Consider the following 16939-nt stretch of genomic DNA (forward strand, 5'->3'; position numbering starts at 1 on the left):
GTACTGTCCCCCCGCTAGCGGAGGCCGCGACAGTCCTACCACTGCCCCCGAAGGGTCTTTCCTAGGGTCCCTAACGAGTGTTTGGCTCACCCCAGTAATTCCTAAACCACCCTTACTAAAGGGCCCTTTTGTGCATCTGGCCTGCGCCAGAAAACCGCAAGGTTCGGTGTCGGAATTTTACTGGGGGTCACTAGAGCCGAAAGGAAGGATCAGGAGAAGAGGGGGTGCAACACCACGAAAGGGCGGGTGCACACAAGTGTGTGCACCCCGGTACACAATCGTGGGGCAATGTGTGTTCCAAAGACACACTGTGGACTGCGTTGGCACGGTGGATAGCAGGTGTGCATGCAGGTGAATCAGTGCTCGTGTGAAAGCTCAGGATGGAAACTCAGTTAAGTACTCCGTGATGATATACCTCGAACGTTGCGTCGGGAGTAGGGTGTTGAAGGCTAGACGACGGCTGGAGGTAGTTAAACTCGGAGTTCCGTTCCCATAGAGTTCCACCTGTGCTGGCTGGCTCCCCGGAGGCGAGTGACCATGACGCTGTTGTTGTTGTTGTTCGATTTCCTCCCCTGGTAGAGAGGGCCGGGCCTTCATTTGGCCCAGTCAGTGAATGGGACTGAGTTCTAACAGTTCGCCATCTTGATGGCTATGGGCGTTTTTTTTTTTTTTTTTTTTTTTTTTTTTTTAAGTGTCGTCACAAGTGCATCCTGTGTCTGCACACGTAGGTGTAAAATAACCTCCACGCATGCAGGCACAAACACAGTAGTGAACGGGAAAGGGGGAGGGGATTAGCGGTAGTGGGGATTAGCGGTAGCGGGGATTAGCGGTAAATCTGTCGTTAGAACGGGGGGGGGGAGAGCTTAACTGTTTCACTTAGGGTTGAAAGGGGCGTAGTGGCAATTACTGTGGCGGCTGCCTGCCTGAGTGATGCTTCTATTTGTGGTGTAATATTAACGAGTGGGATGTCTGGGTTAGGTGGGTTGGCAGGTCTTTTAAGTTTACGAGTGGCTTGGCAGCGTAGGATGTAGTGGAGGAGCGGGAAGGGGGTTTCAGCGTTGCAAAGGTCACAGGAATGCGTTTGTGCTCCGCCTGTTTGCATTTGTGCCTTGCATTTATAACCAAGGCGTAGTCGTCTTACTTTTTTAATTGTTTTATTTTTTGAATGGCGGTTGATGTTTAATGGTACGTACTTGGTTGCCTTAGCGTACCAAATAGCAGAGGGGGAGCCGGCTTGGGCTTGGCTTTCATGCTCTTTATGATTTATTTCTATTGCCCTTTTTTTAATTGTGTTTTTTATTTGATTTAAGCTGGGGGCTATATCTCTCTGTATATGTGGGAATTCAGTGGCTTCTCTTGCCAGACGATCAGCTGACTCGTTGCCAGAGATACCTACGTGGCTGGGTATCCAGTGGATCGTGATTGATCCGCCAGCATTTCGTATTTCTCGGGCGGTGGCTTTAATGTTCGTTATGAGTTTTACGTTGTCTGTCTGTTCTCGTTTGGACAACGTTTGGATGGCGCACTTGGAATCTGTGTGAATTATAATATCTGATGTTGGCTCGATTTCAAGTGCGTCATCCATTGCTGCTAATATTGCTGTCAATTCTGTTTGTAAGGTGGAGGCGCCATCTGAGACACGTAGTCCATACGAGTTGTTACGGCTCACTACAGCGGCTCCTGTTTTGTTGTTATTGACGGAGCCGTCAGTGTAGTATATTGCTGAATCAGGGTTGGTGAGGGCCTCGATTCGCATGAGGCTCTCCTGTCTTAGTTGCGTAACGGGAGTGAGGGCTTTAGGGGGGGAGTCCGCTATAATGAGGTTGAACAGGGGGGGGGCCCAAGGCGGGAGAGGGTGGTAATCGTGACTTGGTGTGTCTGGTGGGAGATTGATAAGGGGCTTAAGATTGAATGTATGAATGGCTCTGGCTACACAGTGGCTCCAAGAGTTTTTGAGGATGTCTGGATGTAAATTAATTGCTGCTTTTAGTCTTGTTGTAAGTGGGAGGGGGGAGTTATTACGTGTCAGTTTGGTTGTAAGGTTGGCTACTCGCGCTTTAATCCTAAGGTTAAGGGACTCGATGTTACATTCCATACGCAGATTACACAGTCGGGTCCACATGGGGGCTCCGGTCATTATTCTCAGGGCTTCATTTTGTATAACTTCTAGCTTGTCTGTCAGTCTAGGAGTGATTGTGGGGAGTGCTGGTGCCGCATAATCGACAATTGATCGTACTGCTTGGATGTAAAAAAGACGGAGGACGTTGTAGGAGGCTCCCTCACCCTTTCCTGCTATGGCTCTGAGGGCGTTAAGACGTAATTTAGCTCTGTCACGTAGGTGGTGAACTTCGGTGTTAAAAGAGAGATTTGTGTCAAAATATACCCCCAGGTATCGGTGGGTGGTGACATATTCTATGGGTGTGTTGCCCAGAGTGAGTTGGCCTGGGGGGGTAGGAATTCTGATGGGAAGTGCTTTAGTTTTAAGGGGGTTGATTTTAAGCCCCAGTTCTTTGCATTTGCTCTGTAAGGTGTCGAGGGCCGTCTGTGCTTTGCGCTGATAATTACCCCCATAAATGACCAGAGTGATGTCGTCAGCGTAACATAACAGTCGAGTCCCCTGACCTAAATTTAAGTGTAAAAGACATTCTATTAACGAGTTAAAAAGGGTGGGGCTCATAACGCTTCCCTGTGGCGTGCCATTTATGTGCTGGTGTGCGTTGGAGACTTGTCCCTGAAACCTTACTCTGGCTTTACTGCCTGAGAAGAAACTTTCGAGCCACTTCAGGAGGCGACCCTGAACTCCCCTGATTGCGAGAGTGGCCAGGATCGCCTCCGGACACGCTAGCTCAAAAGCCTTCTCGAGGTCTATAAATATAGCAAGGCCCTTGTCGCCTCTAAGCTCTGATAGAAAGGAGCTTAGACACTCAGCTGTGCCTTTATTTTTGGTAAAGGCGAATATGTGGCTGTGGGGGGAGGGGGTAACCCAGTCCAGACGGCTTTTGACGAGTCTCTCAGCAGTTTTGCTGAGACAGCTGAGCAGGGAAATGGGCCTATATGTGCGCGGGTCTAATGGCTTTGGAATCGGGTGTATTAAGGCTTCTTTCCATTGTGGTGGAATTTCCCCGAGGCGCCACGAGTGATTTAGGAGCTCTAATAAGGCAGCTTTGGCAGTGGGACCGGCATGATTAATCTTGGAATAAGTTATTCCATCAAGTCCCGGGGCTGTGTCTGTACTTGTTTTAATAGCATGATTTAATTCCTCGGGAGTGAACTCGTGATCAGAAGGAGCAGGGGTGTTTTTATTTTCCCTAATCAACATTATTCTTTCAGGGTGTAGATCTTCTTGTTGCTGTCTTGTTGTTGTTGGTAGTTGGTTGGGGGAGGTTCTCAAGGCAAAAGCGGCCGCTAATCTCTCTGCCTCGCCTTTAGGGTCGGGGTGAGTCGGGGGGCGAGCGGGGCGGGGGTTAGATATAGAATTTAATTTTCTCCAGATGTTACCAGTGAGGGAGTGCGCATCTAGGGACTTACACCATTTCAGCCAGTGTTGTTCTTTGATGGAAGCTTTCTCAGTGTTCGAGTGTCTAACCACTGATTGGAGGTAACTCAGGCTTGCAGGGGTGGGGTTGTTTTTGTGCAGTTTTTTGGCTCTATTTATTCTTTTATTTAGTTCTTTGACTCTATCGTTATAGTACCAATAATCTTTATGTGAGTGGGTGGGGGGGCTGGTGGTGGGAATAGCCTTAGAGGCAGCCGAGCGAAAGGCGTTAGTAATTATATTTGTATGTTCCTCCAGGTCGTTAGGGGGGTCGAAAGAGCAGGCTTCCTCTAGAAAGTCTGTGAAGAGGGCCCAGTTAGCTTTTTTAGGATTCCACTTTGGTGCAGGGTTTGGGGGTTTTGGGAGCTTGGCAATATTGATCTGGCAAGTAATGGCGTGGTGGTCTGAGGCCAGTGTGGGATGAATTCCCCAGTTGGCTAAGTTGGCAATCGTGGTGGTTATAAGAGTTAGATCTAACCTACCCCCCCTTAGATGAGTGGGGGATTGCGTGTCATTTAATAGAGATATTTCGGGTATATTGTCAAGTGCGGTAATAATGTGGCGACCCGCTTGGTTGGTTGATCTAGAACCGAGGCGGGGGTGGTGGACATTAAGGTCGCCGCCTAGCAGGATGTGTTCTGTGGTGGATGTGGCCAGAATCTCATCCAGGTGTAATTCTGCGTCTTGATGGCGATAGACGTTATATAAATGTAGTTGAGTGGAGGCTAGTGTGATGCTTCTGCCTTGAACTTCAACTCCCTCCCCACAATCTGGTAGAGGGTGGATTGGTTTGGTGGGGATGTGGTTTCTGATTAACATCGCTGTTCCACGGTGGCCTCCTCGTGAATAAGGGAGCGTATAGGAGGTGAAGCCTCGTATTTTAAGTGTTTTATTGGCAGGGATTAGTGTCTCTTGTAATAGGAAAATATCGATGTTGTCGTTATGTGCGGTTTCTTCTAGTAGGTGGCGCTTTGATGCTGCACCTTGTATGTTCCACTGTAAAATCTTTAAGTTGGGGGAGGCGGGGGGGTGTAGTGGGTGTGGGGGGGCGGGAGTTGGGGTGTTTAATTGTCCTTGTCTGGCCATGATGATGTGTAGTGTTCCGTGTTCAGTGTCGTTTGTGTAGGTGGGGCGCGTCTTCTAAGTGGTGAGCGTGAGTGTGAGTCAGTGGTTTGTGTGTCTGTGTCCATGTTTTCCTGTGAGTGTGAGCTTTGTTTTGTGCGGTGTGGGGATGCGCTTGCTGATTGTTTTGGTTTAAGGTGGGATGATGATGATTGTTTTCGGTTGTCGGGATTTCGTTTTTGTTTTCTGGAGCGATGTTGTTCTGATTCGTGTTCTTCCTGGTGTGATGTGGTGTCTTGTGGCGGCGATGTAAAAGGCGTGTTGTGTGCTGGGTCTGGTTTAGTTGAGTTAGGGGTAGTGTTGTTGGCGTTTACTTGGGTGTCTGTGTTTTCTTTGATGGTCAGTGTGGGTGTTTGGAGGGGGGCTGAGGTATTTGTGTCGGGGGTTGTGGAGTGGTTGTGGAGTGCTAGTATTGAATGTTGGAATATTTCACTCACTTGTGTTGCTGGCACATTCTTTCCTACGACGTTCGATAGGAGTGTGGCTAGTCCTTGGGCGAAGCTATTGGTTATTTTAAGGAGTTCATCAGTACTGAGGGAGACTGGGTAAGGGGGCTGGGTGGCGGGTAGTGGGGGGGTTGGGGTTTGTGTGGATGCGGTTGTTTGAGTGCTTGCTTCTTTGTGTGTAGGTGTTGGAGGTGGGAGTATAGGATAGGTTGGTGTATTGTGGGTGTTGGTGTGAGTAGTCTGGTGGTTGTTGGGGGTGTTGGGGTGAATTCTGTGGGGAGTCTGTAGTTGGGGGAAGCTGTTGGGTGTAAAGGAGGGGGGGTTGGTGGCTGTGGTTTGTTGTTGTTGTTGTTGTTGTTGTCCCCATTTGAAGGTGCCAGGTGGGGCGGGCATAAAGGCTGGTTTATTTTGGGTTACTGCCTGGGTGTTGTGTAGGCTTTTGTTTATGATAGCCTTGCGTATGGGGCACGCTTTGTTCCACGCGTGGTGGCTTCCATGGCAGTTAGGGCATTTTGCTGTTACAGGTTGTTTAGCTTTGAATTTGTCCAGGCAGGTTTGAGTGGGGTGACGGCCACTGCAAAGAGCACAGGTCGGTGGTCTGTGACACGAGGACTGGTGGTGTCCGTATCTCTGACATGTAAAACATCTTAGTGGTTCTGGGGTGTAGGGGCGGAGGTCGTATTTGCCCCATCTTTTGAGGTCTAGTGTGTCTGGAATGGGGCCTCTGATGTTAATAAGAACCTGCCTTGTTGGTTCCCCCCCCACCTCGCATCTTTGGGCTTCTTCGACTTGGCAGTGATCTAATATGGCCTGTAGGGGGAAGTTTAGAGGGTAGTGCTGGACTACGACTTTTTTAACTGATAAGTTGGGGTCGAGTTTTTGGAGAGTAACTGTCTTGCCCTCAACTGCGTCGAGATGTTCTAGAATGTTTAGGGAGTCTTGATCTAGGGGTACGATGATAGTATTAAGTGCTTTGGTGGCAATCATCTTAAATTTGAGGTCAGGGTGGGCGTTCTCGATAGCTGTAACAATTTCGTAGGTGTTAGGGAACGCATCTTGTTTAGGGATGAGGAATGCGGGGAGTTTGGGTGTTGAGGGAGGGGGGGTTTGTGGTTGGTTGGTGGTCTGGATATGGTGGGGGTTAGAGGGGTTTTGGATGGATTTTTTGTGCCGCCTGTTTTGAACGAGGGTGAAGCCCTCTTCCTGATCTTGGGAGAAGGGGGCCGTCTCGCTGCTTGAATGGTCATTCTGGGTGGTATTAAGGTCCAGGGCGATGGCTTGGTTGCTGTCAGAGGTGGGTGTGGGGTCTTCGATTTCCATGCCGTAGTAGGAGGGGTCGGAACGGGTTTGCCAATGATCTGGTCCAGTTCTTCTCGGTTCTTTGCCTGCGTTTTCTTCATAGGAGTCGGGGGAGTTTCCTCGTTTCGGGTTTCTCTTCAGGGAGTCGGTGTTGGCTTCTCTTCCTTGGTTGACGGCGTAGAGCTTGGCTGCAGGTCTGGGGTCACGGTTTGACAGGGGAGTGGGCTGGGTCTTGGAGGCAGGGGTTGATTCACGGCTCGCCATCTTGCGGCCGTCACACTCTCTTTCACACTACCTTTCACTCTCACATTCACTCAGAGATAAAGAAGAGGCCTGCCTACAGTGGCGGTACTGCCCCCCCGCTAGCGGAGGCCGCGACAGTCCTACCACTGCCCCCGAAGGGTCTTTCCTAGGGTCCCTAACGAGTGTTTGGCTCACCCCAGTAATTCCTAAACCACCCTTACTAAAGGGCCCTTTTGTGCATCTGGCCTGCGCCAGAAAACCGCAAGGTTCGGTGTCGGAATTTACTGGGGGTCACTAGAGCCGAAAGGAAGGATCAGGAGAAGAGGGGGTGCAACACCACGAAAGGGCGGGTGCACACAAGTGTGTGCACCCCGGTACACAATCGTGGGGCAATGTGTGTTCCAAAGACACACTGTGGACTGCGTTGGCACGGTGGATAGCAGGTGTGCATGCAGGTGAATCAGTGCTCGTGTGAAAGCTCAGGATGGAAACTCAGTAGAAATACTCCGTGATGATAAACCTCGAACGTTGCGTCAGGAGTAGGGTGTTGAAGGCTAGACGACGACTGGAGGTAATTAAACTAGGAGTTACGTTCCCATAGAATTTCACCTGTGCTGGCTGGCTGCCCGGAGGCGAGTGGGGGACCATGACGCGCACCAACCACCTTTATATAAGCCGAGGTCGGTCGTGCAAGTACGAACCTTATCCATCTAGTCTTTACTTCAAGGCCTAGGCCCCACCTCAGCTCCCAAGAGAGGCGTCGTAGCCAGGTCACGCCACAGGGCATGCCAAATTTTGCAAGCAAACCAGGAATTGCATCGAGAAAGCATGAACAGTAAATCACCGCCATGTACATCACACCCCCACCACTCACACGCCGCCAGTCCTGAGACAGGCAGCATAAATAGGCGCTGCCAGGCGCGGCGCGCCAACACTCTCACTCTTCTCGCTCCGTCAGTCGCGCGCCATGGCTCGTACCAAGCAGACTGCACCTAAGTCCACTGGAGGCAAGGCCCCTCGCAAGCAGCTGGCCACCAAGGCCGCTCGCAAGTCCGCCCCTGCCACCGGCAGCGTCAAGAAACCCCATCGATACAGGCCTGGCACTGTGGCCCTGCGTGAGATCCGTCGCTACTAGAAGAGCACTGAGCTGCTTATCAGGAAGCTGCCATTCCAGCGTCTTGTCCGTGAGATTGCCCAGGACTTCAAGACTGACCAGCGCTTCCAGTCCTCTGCCGTCATGGCTCTGCAGGAGGCGTCTGAGGCCTATTTGGTCGATCTCTTTGAGGACACCAACCTGTGTGCCATCCACGCCAAGCATGTAACAATCATGCCTAAGGACATCCAGCTGGCCCGCCGCATCCGCGGTGAGCGCGCCTAAGGCAAGAGGCCCCTCGCCTCGATTGAAAGAAATCTCGGCCCTTTTCAGGGCCAAAACCCTTCTTCAAAGAGAGATGATGACAAACCCTCAGATTAGGTTTCCATATATCTGCTCTTGCCTTTCCGCAGCGAAGCATGTTCACACACACACACACACACACACACACACACACACACACAGACGAATGAATTCCTGTATTTATATACTTACATACAAACATACATACATTCATACATACATACATTCATTCATTCATCCTTTTTTCGATCATTCATTTACTCCCTTTTTTTTTTTTTTTTTTTTTTTGAGGGGGGGGGAATACTTGCCTATACTTTTATTTCTTGTGTTGATCTGTTGTTCACGTCGAAGTTTTTGTTTTCGTTATTTGCCTGTTCCATTTACTTATTTATCGATTCACTCACGTCCTCATAAACGTACACAGGTTTGCACAACGAGAAAGGCATTCCCACTGGATATTAGAGATGCTCTCTACCCGTCATGAAGGTTTGATAGTGGCCACGAACGCACGGTAAATCCTTCAGTTACTATACTGGGGGGGGGGGAAAGAACCTGAACCCATCGATTTTCACCCGCAGTGGTGCGTGTGTACGTATGTTTGTACTGTACGTATGTATGCGTGTGTCTTTGTGAGCATGTATGTCTATGTGTACGGACGTATGAGGGCTTGTGTGTATGTGAGCATGACTTAGCGTTTAGGTACTATTGCGGCCAGGAGTTGTTAGCCACCCTCGTCCAGCCAACCCGTGTATGTGGCAACGTCGCATTCACGAGCACAGAAGTTGCCTTCGCTTCATTTCTGTCGAAAAATATCCCTTCAGCTTTGGGTTTGTATTAATGGATAAAGCAATAGCAATATTTACACTGAAGGTTTGACTCTGATAACACGAATATATCATACTGATTATTTAATAAGTTGTTTCTCGTTTAGAGCCAAGCAAGTTACAAATATATATTTGGGTCCACTTTACGACTTTCTGTAAGTTTGAACCAGCGAACACGGAGTGAACAAGTTCGAAGCATTCATTTGTTACCAGGAGAGAGAGAGAGAGAGAGAGAGAGAGAGAGAGAGAGAGAGAGAGAGAGAGAGAGAGAGAGAGAATAGTGGGTGCCTGTGAGTTTTAGAGGAATGAGATGGAGAAATGAGGTGTTCAACACGGTTAAACAGGGACTTTTTCTTTCGTTTCGGTTGGCTTTCTATGCCTAAATGACTAAATGAAGGTAAATTATGATATATAATAACTGGATGACGAAGTGGTAATTGGATCTGGCTAATGGTTGTTTGGTCCAAGGTGTGCAGTGGTAAGCCTAATTCCAGGCAACGGTCGGTGTTAAAAGTTGGATAGTTTAAGTCCTGTTCATTGTAAATATCTCCATGTATGTTTACAGTACGTGTATGCCCCTATGGACCTATTTTCACCTCATTAATATTTTTATCAATGGACATTTTCACCACTCAGAACTCCCCCATGGACCTATTTTAATGACTTTTTGAAAGACGCCTACTTTTCTACGTAAACCTATTTTCCCATGAACTAATTTTCCCCATTGATGTATTTTCTCCCAACGGACCAATTTCTTCGTCGACCTTGAATCTCTTCATGGGTGCAGGTTTCCTACATGGACGTATACCCATTGACATATTTTTCACAATGAGCCTATTTTCCCCATAAACCTGTTATCCGACGTGGTTATATCACCCACTGATGCGTGCGGTTGAAACACAGACCTCTTAACCAACAGAGGTATTCCACGATGGACCTTTGGTAACCCACTGGCTCTATATACCTACTCAGCATGATTCCAAAATAATATCCCCTGTGGACCGATTTTCCGCACACTGATCTATTCCCAACTCGATCGTATTCACTCAAGTGACCTAATCTCAGAGGACTGTTTTCCCACAATCCGTCCATCCACCTACACACCCACCCATCAACGCACACACCCACAACCTTACTCAGCATAGTATATCTCAAAAGTAGGACGACATAAACCCATGTTTTGCCTTGTTCTACAGGTAGCCCCACAACCCACCCCACTTAATGCACGAACCCCACTCCACCCCACTTAACCAGCCCAACAACGCTTTCCCTCCCTCTCGCCCACCCACTCCACCTAATCGGCCTGTGAAACCACCAGCCTGAGCTATCCAGTCCATTCACCCAGTCAGTAAACCTACCAGCCACGCTATGCTCCACAAGTCAGACGACTCGCAATGCAACACACACACACACACACACACACACACACACACACACACACACACACACAGGCGGGGTGGATTTCCTTACACGAAAGATGAGTCTCACCGCTGTCAGTCTGTCGGTAGAAGATAGTACTCTTTACAGAGAGGTTGCCAGGCCGTAGATAATGGGCTTCAATCCGGCTACATACACATTATTTTATGCGATACGAGTAAATAACGTGCTCGAGCTAAACAGGGATTTTTTCCTTTGGCTGATGACGAAGGAGTTTATTTATACCAGGAAAACGTCTCGTCGGACAAAATGAAAGATGGGTTTTATCTGGTTAACGCCAGATGACTTTGTCAAATTATTAGGCAGGCCGCGCAGCTTTTGTTAAATGCCCTATGTTCACATTATTTTTTCTGGTGACTGACTCCTGGATTTTTCTAGCAAACCATTGAGTATTTTTCTCATTAGCTGGATATCCCTCTCTGGACAGAGAGGCAAATTACTTTCTTAAGCACAGCTTTTTGTTAAATCAACAGCATATATCTCCTAATTCATCATTCCTCCGATAGCAATCCTTAAAAAAAAAAAAAAAAAGAAGACCCTTTATCACAAAGCAAGGCAAGTTCTAGTGACTGATGGAAGAAATATTCACACTGTGTCCAGTTTTCATTGGAGCGCAGGAATCCAGGGTTTCTCATCCCTTGCATTTCCCTGCACCAGTCTGCCTCCACCTCATATCTCCAAAATTCACAGTCTCTCTCTCTCTCTCTCTCAGTAACAAATGAATGCTTCGAACTTGTTCACTTTTTGTGTTTGCTGATTCAAACCTACGGTACAGGAAGTCATGGAGTGGAATCAAAGAAACATTTAAGTCACTTGCTTGGTATTGTATGAGAAAAAATAAAGTTACTAAATAATAAATGTGATATATTCGTGCTATCAGAGTCAAACCTTCACTACAAGGCCAAAGGTGAAGATATATCTTTCGACAGAAATGCATCGAAGGCAACTTTTGTGCTCGTGAATGCGACTCTGCCACATACACGTGTTGGCTGGAGGAGGGTGGCTAACAACTCCTGGCCGCAATAGTACATGTGTAGGTCACTGTGTACCGAGGATGTATGTACTGTATTTGTGCACGTGTATTGTTGTATGTACCTACATATTATAGACTGACATGAATATGCATGATACAATGTCGTGCATGTACTACTGCGGCCAGGAGTTGTTAGCCACCCTCCTCCAGCCAACCCGTGTATGTGGCAGTGTCGCATTCACGAGCACAGAGGTTGCCTTCGAAAAATGTCCCTTCAGCTTTGGGCCTGTACTAATGGATAAAGCAATAGTAATATTTACTCTGAAGATTTGACTCTGATAACAGGAATATATCACATTGATTATTTAATAACTTGTTTCTCGTATAGAGCCAGGCAAGTGACTTAAATATGTATTTTGATTTCACTCCACGACTTCCTGTACTGTAGATCTGAATCAGCGAACACAAAGAGTGAACAAGTTCGAAGCATTCATTTGTTACCGAGAGAGAGAGAGAGAGAGAGAGAGAGAGAGAGAGAGAGAGAGAGAGAGAGAGAGAGAGAGAGAGAGAGTAGTGGGTGCCTGTGAATTTTAGAGGAATGAGGTGGAGAAATGAGTTGCTCAACACAGTTAAACAGGGATTTTCCTTTCGTTTCGGTTGGCTTTCTATGTTTAAATGACTAAATGAAGGTAAATTATGAAATATAATGACTGGATGAGGAAGTGGTAATAGGGTCTGGCTAATGGTTGTTTGGTCCAAGGTGTGCAGTGGTAAGCCTAATTCCAGGCAACGGTCGCCGTTAAAAGTTGGATATTTTAAGTCCCATTTATTGTAAATATCTCCATGTATGTTTACAGTACGTGTATCACCCCATCTTTTTATCAATGGACATTTTCACCACTCGGAACAGAATCCCCCATGGACTTATTTTCCTTAACGGCTTTTTTTTTTTTTTTTTTCAAAGACGCCTACTTTTCTACATAAACCTAGTTTCCCAGGAACTAATTTTCCCCACTGATATATTTTCTCCTCAGGGACCAATTTTTCCGTCGATCTGGAATCTCTCCTTGGATACAGGTTTCCTACATAGTCGTATATTCATGGACATATTTTTCACATTGAACCTATTTTCCCCATAAACCTATTATCTGACGTGGTTATATCACCCACTGATGCGTGCATTTGAAACAGTCTCTTAACCAACAGACGTATTGCACTATGGACCTGTTGTAACCCACTGGATCTATATACCTACTTCAGCATGATTCCAGAATAATATCCCCTGTGGACCGATTTTCGCACACTGATCTGTTCCCAAATGACCTCTTGCCAGAGGCCTGTTTTCCCAGTCTTTCTATTCACCTACACATCCAACCAACAATGCACATACCCACAACGTTACTCAATACAGTATGTCTCAAAATTAGGACACATAAACCCGTCTCTTGCCTTGTCCTACAGGTAACCCCATCACCCACTCCACTTAATACACGAACCCCACTCCACCCCACAACCAACCCAACAACCCCTTTCCTCCCTCTCGCCCACCCACTCCACCTAATCTGCCTGTGAAACCACAAGCCTACACTAACCAATCCACCAACCCAGTCACCAACCTACCAACCTGCATACCATGCTCCACAAGTCGGATGACTAGCAATTGAACACACACACACACACACACACACACACACACACACACACACACACACACACACACACACACACACACACACACACACACACACACACACACACACACACATACACACACACACACACAGAGGCGGGGTGGATTTCCTTACACGAAAGATGAGTCTCCCCGCTTAACTCAGTCAATCGGTAGAAAATAGTACTCTTTACAGGGAGGTTGCCAGGCCGGTAAAGGGAAAGATATGGGCTTTATTCCGGCTACATACACATGATTTTATGCGAAACGAGTAAATAACGTGCTCGAGCTAAACAGGGAATTTTTTTCCTTTGGCTGATGACGGAGTTAAACGTCTCGTTGGGCAAAATGAAAGATGGGTTTTATTCTTGGTAACGCCAGTTGACTTTCTCAACTTATTAGGCAGGCAGCGTAACTTCTGTTAAATGCCTTATGTTCGCATTTTTTTTTGTCTGGTGGTTGACACCTGGAGATTTTTGGCAAACTCATGAGTATTTTTCTCATTAACCGGATATCCCTCTCTGGACAGGGAGGTAAATTACTTTCTTAACCCATTAGTGCCCAGTGTTCTCAATATAGGACGGAAGTGGGCATTTTCAAAATTTAATAAAACAGGGAACCCCGGGGAAAGGACCCATGATCTTCACGACTATGAGCCGACAGGAGGAGGGGGGTACGCCTAGCACCCTTCCAGCAAAATCCCTCGTACAGGAACTCTGGGAGCTAATAGGTTAAGCACAGCTTTTTGTTACATCAACAGCATTTATCTCCTGATTCATTATTCCTCTGATAGCAATCCTTAAAAGAAAAAAAAAAAACTATCACAGAGCAAGGCAAGTTAAGGTGACCGATGGAAGAAATATTCTTATTGCGGCCTGTTTTCAATGAAGCACATGAATCCAAGGTTTCTCATCCCTTGCATTTCCCTGCGCCAGTCTGCCTTCACCTCATTTCTCCAAATTCACAGGTACCCACCATACACGCTCTCTCTCTCTCTCTCTCTCTCTCTCTCTCTCTCTCTCTCTCTCTCTCTCTCTCTCTCTCTCTCTCTCCTCTCTCTCTGCAACAAATGAATGCTTCGAACATGTTCACTCTTTGTGTTCGCTGATTCAGATCCACAGTACAGGAAGTCGTGGAGTGAAATCAAAAATACATATTTAAGTCTTACTTGGTATTGTATCAGAAAAAATAGTTACTAATAAATGTGATATATTCGTGTTATCAGAGTCAAACCTTATGAGTAAATAATACTATTGCTTTATCCATTAGTACAAGCCCAAAGCTGAAGGAATATTTTTCGACAGAAATGCATAGAAGGCAACTTCTGTGCTCGTGAATGCGACGCTGCCACATACAAGGGTTGGCTGGACGAGGGTGGCTAACAACTCCTGTCCGCAATAGTACTTATGTCTGTTGAGTGTGTTGGTTGGTACAGTCGGCCTAAGGAGTGACGGCTAAGTATCCAGAAGTTTTCGGTCAGCGATAATGCACATACTCTTCCTTATATCAGCACGAGGTGAAACCTCGTTACCAAAAACACTAAATCGCTGACAAAGTACCTGTATATTACAAAACTGTAGGAAGCAGTTCGTTCGTCACGATAATAGGAAATCCTAAGCGGAACTGATTGTTATTTCATAACTATGGCTCAGGGACAGTCAGGAATAATTTGTGGAGTTCATAGTCATTTTTTAGTAGCTTCAACAAACAGTTGAAAGGATTAATTATTATTTATAAAATAATTTCCGTTACAATACTAGGGAATAAATTAAAGTCATTGACTTCCGTTCCCAGTGTCTCCATGGACGACGACAGAAAGCGGAAAAGCGGCGTAAGCCAGTAAGCTATTTTAAATGTTTCGATCAGCACGCACGAAAGGAGATAACATTCACTCAAAGACATGCAGTTATTACACTGCCTTTGGCCAGTTTCTTATAAAGAAAAATCTCAGGATTATTACTTTAATATAAGCCAGAGGGCAACCGGTGAAAGAAGTATCTATCTATCTTTCTATATCTATCTATCTATATAAAACTCGGAATTTGCCTAGAGTCGGAGCTCCTTGAAGAATGCTACCTTGTATCAGTGTCTGAGATCCTCCTCAGTGCATAATCGATTAGCAAGAGTAAAAAATTGCAGAGGTTCATAAACAAGTCAATGAGTTCAAAACTTCCAAATAAGCATTTCTCTGTTCAGCAGGACATTACAGTTTATTTAAAAAAACAGATATTAAGATTAAAAGATGGAGTAAAGAGTGCGTGTTTTTGCATTGCGAGAGTTTGGGAACTCATGTTTTGGTCCTGTTGATTGCCTACAGAGAGAGAGAGAGAGAGCGAGAGAGAGAGAGAAAAGGCAGAATCTGTCATACCTCCTTACAACTAAAAATAATTTTGCATCAATTGGGGCGACGGTACGTTGTTGTCCAGATGAATAAGATGGTCCGCACCCCATATTTACTCCTTTATTTTGAATCCCTCTCCTCATTCTTCTTTTAACCCCCAACCCTAGTTCAAACCATTTCGATTGTGTCTACGTGCTCATTCCAACCCACCGTTGCCGAAATGAGGAAAGAATGAAAGAAAGAAAGAAAGAAATGAAGGGGATTTGGAAAAAAAAAAAAAAGTCAATAAACCAGAGTTCTTGAGAGGAAAATTTGTAAGTCTGTCTTTCCCCTTTTTATCGGAAATCTTGTGGCTCCGATTGGAGCCGGAAATGTTGAAATGGCCAAGAGAGTAACCTCTCTACTTTGAGGAGGTGTACTTGGTGACAGCCTTGGTGCCTTCAGATTCGGCGTGCTTGGCCAGCTCGCCAGGGAGGAGCAGCCTGACGGCCGTCTGGATCTCCCGGCTGGTGATGGTTGAACGCTTGTTGTAGTGTGCCAGGCGTGAAGCCTCTGCAGCAATGCGCTCGAAGATGTCATTCACGAAAGAGTTCATGATAGACATAGGTTTGGAGGAAACGCTGGTGTCAGGGTGGACCTGCTTGAGCACTTTGTACATGTAGATGCTGTAGCTCTCCTTCCTCCTACGCTTCTTCTTCTTGTCTCCCTTGGCAATGGCCTTCTGGGCCTTGCCAGCCTTCTTAGCGGCCTTTCCGGAGGTCTTGGGTGGCATGGCGGCGCCGAGTCAGACGGTATGTGCACGGTGCGGGAGCGAGCAAGAGACTGAGTCGAGACGCGGTGGTGGTGGTGGTTGAGATTCGTCCATCTGAATTATTATGGACCCGGGCTCAGAGTGTAGAGCCCGCCAGGGTTTTCGATAATTGAAGAAGTGGAGCAGCCTCTACGAGGAACTGCTGGGGGTGGTTAGTTATAAAAAAAGATGTGGGTCCGATTGCTTCAGACGGCCTAAAAGGATGTCAGGGTTAAGGGCCGCCTGTACAATGTTTTTAATTTCCTCTCTGCTCATGGACGTGGGAGGCGGTTAGCACGACGTAGCAGTCTCGGCATGAGGCGGTGGAGACTCTGGATGGTCAATCTCCATCTCGTCAGGTGGTGATGGAAGCCTGCCTTTCTTGCACTTCTTTTTCCTCCTCTTCTTAGGCTCGCCGTCAGTAGCAGATGGTGGAGTCGAGGGCGGGAGGTCCTCTTCTTCCCGGTCGATGGTATGGACGGGAGAAGGAGCCCTTTCCTCAGCTCCTGAGGGCGAGAGGCGGGAATAGTCGGCTTGATCTCGCTGTGTAGGCTCGGTGAGCGGTGCAGTGGCGATGATAGCGGTAGCAGCAGTTGCCCTGTTTAAGGGAGCGTCGAGCTGCAGCCTTTTCCGCGGTGTTGTGCGGGGTTAGGAGGCTGCACCTTAAGGGTGCGACGCTCCTCACGAGGGGCAGCATGTGCATCTCGGGCAAAGCACTGCAGGATGACAATTCTCGGAAGCCCGTTCTCAAATATCTATGGGAGAAGAACGAGCATCGCCGATTTGTCACCGCCGCAAAATGCTCGTGCAGTCGCGATACACATGGTGACTATTATTTCAATCTCCCCAGTACACCGGGGATCC

At 47.2% G+C, this 16939-nt stretch overlaps 1 protein-coding gene across 1 annotated transcript; it reads right to left on the reverse strand.

The window, feature by feature from the left end:
* Window positions 1-15685: 15685 nt before the first annotated feature.
* On the reverse strand, window positions 15686-16057 carry LOC145400169 (histone H2B-like). The gene has a single exon (XM_080272682.1). It carries the CDS (start codon window positions 16055-16057, stop codon window positions 15686-15688), a length of 372 nt encoding a protein of 123 aa, XP_080128808.1.
* Window positions 16058-16939: the final 882 nt, after the last annotated feature.

This window comes from Coenobita brevimanus, chromosome 51, assembly GCF_032717465.1.
Source record: "Coenobita brevimanus isolate Jiangsu-jjx chromosome 51, ASM3271746v2, whole genome shotgun sequence".
NCBI lineage: Eukaryota > Metazoa > Arthropoda > Malacostraca > Decapoda > Coenobitidae > Coenobita > Coenobita brevimanus.

Excerpts from the sequence above, each read along its gene's own strand:
- LOC145400169 (XM_080272682.1), bottom strand. The coding sequence starts at position 16,057 with ATGCCACCCAAGACCTCCGGAAAGGCCGCTAAGAAGGCTGGCAAGGCC.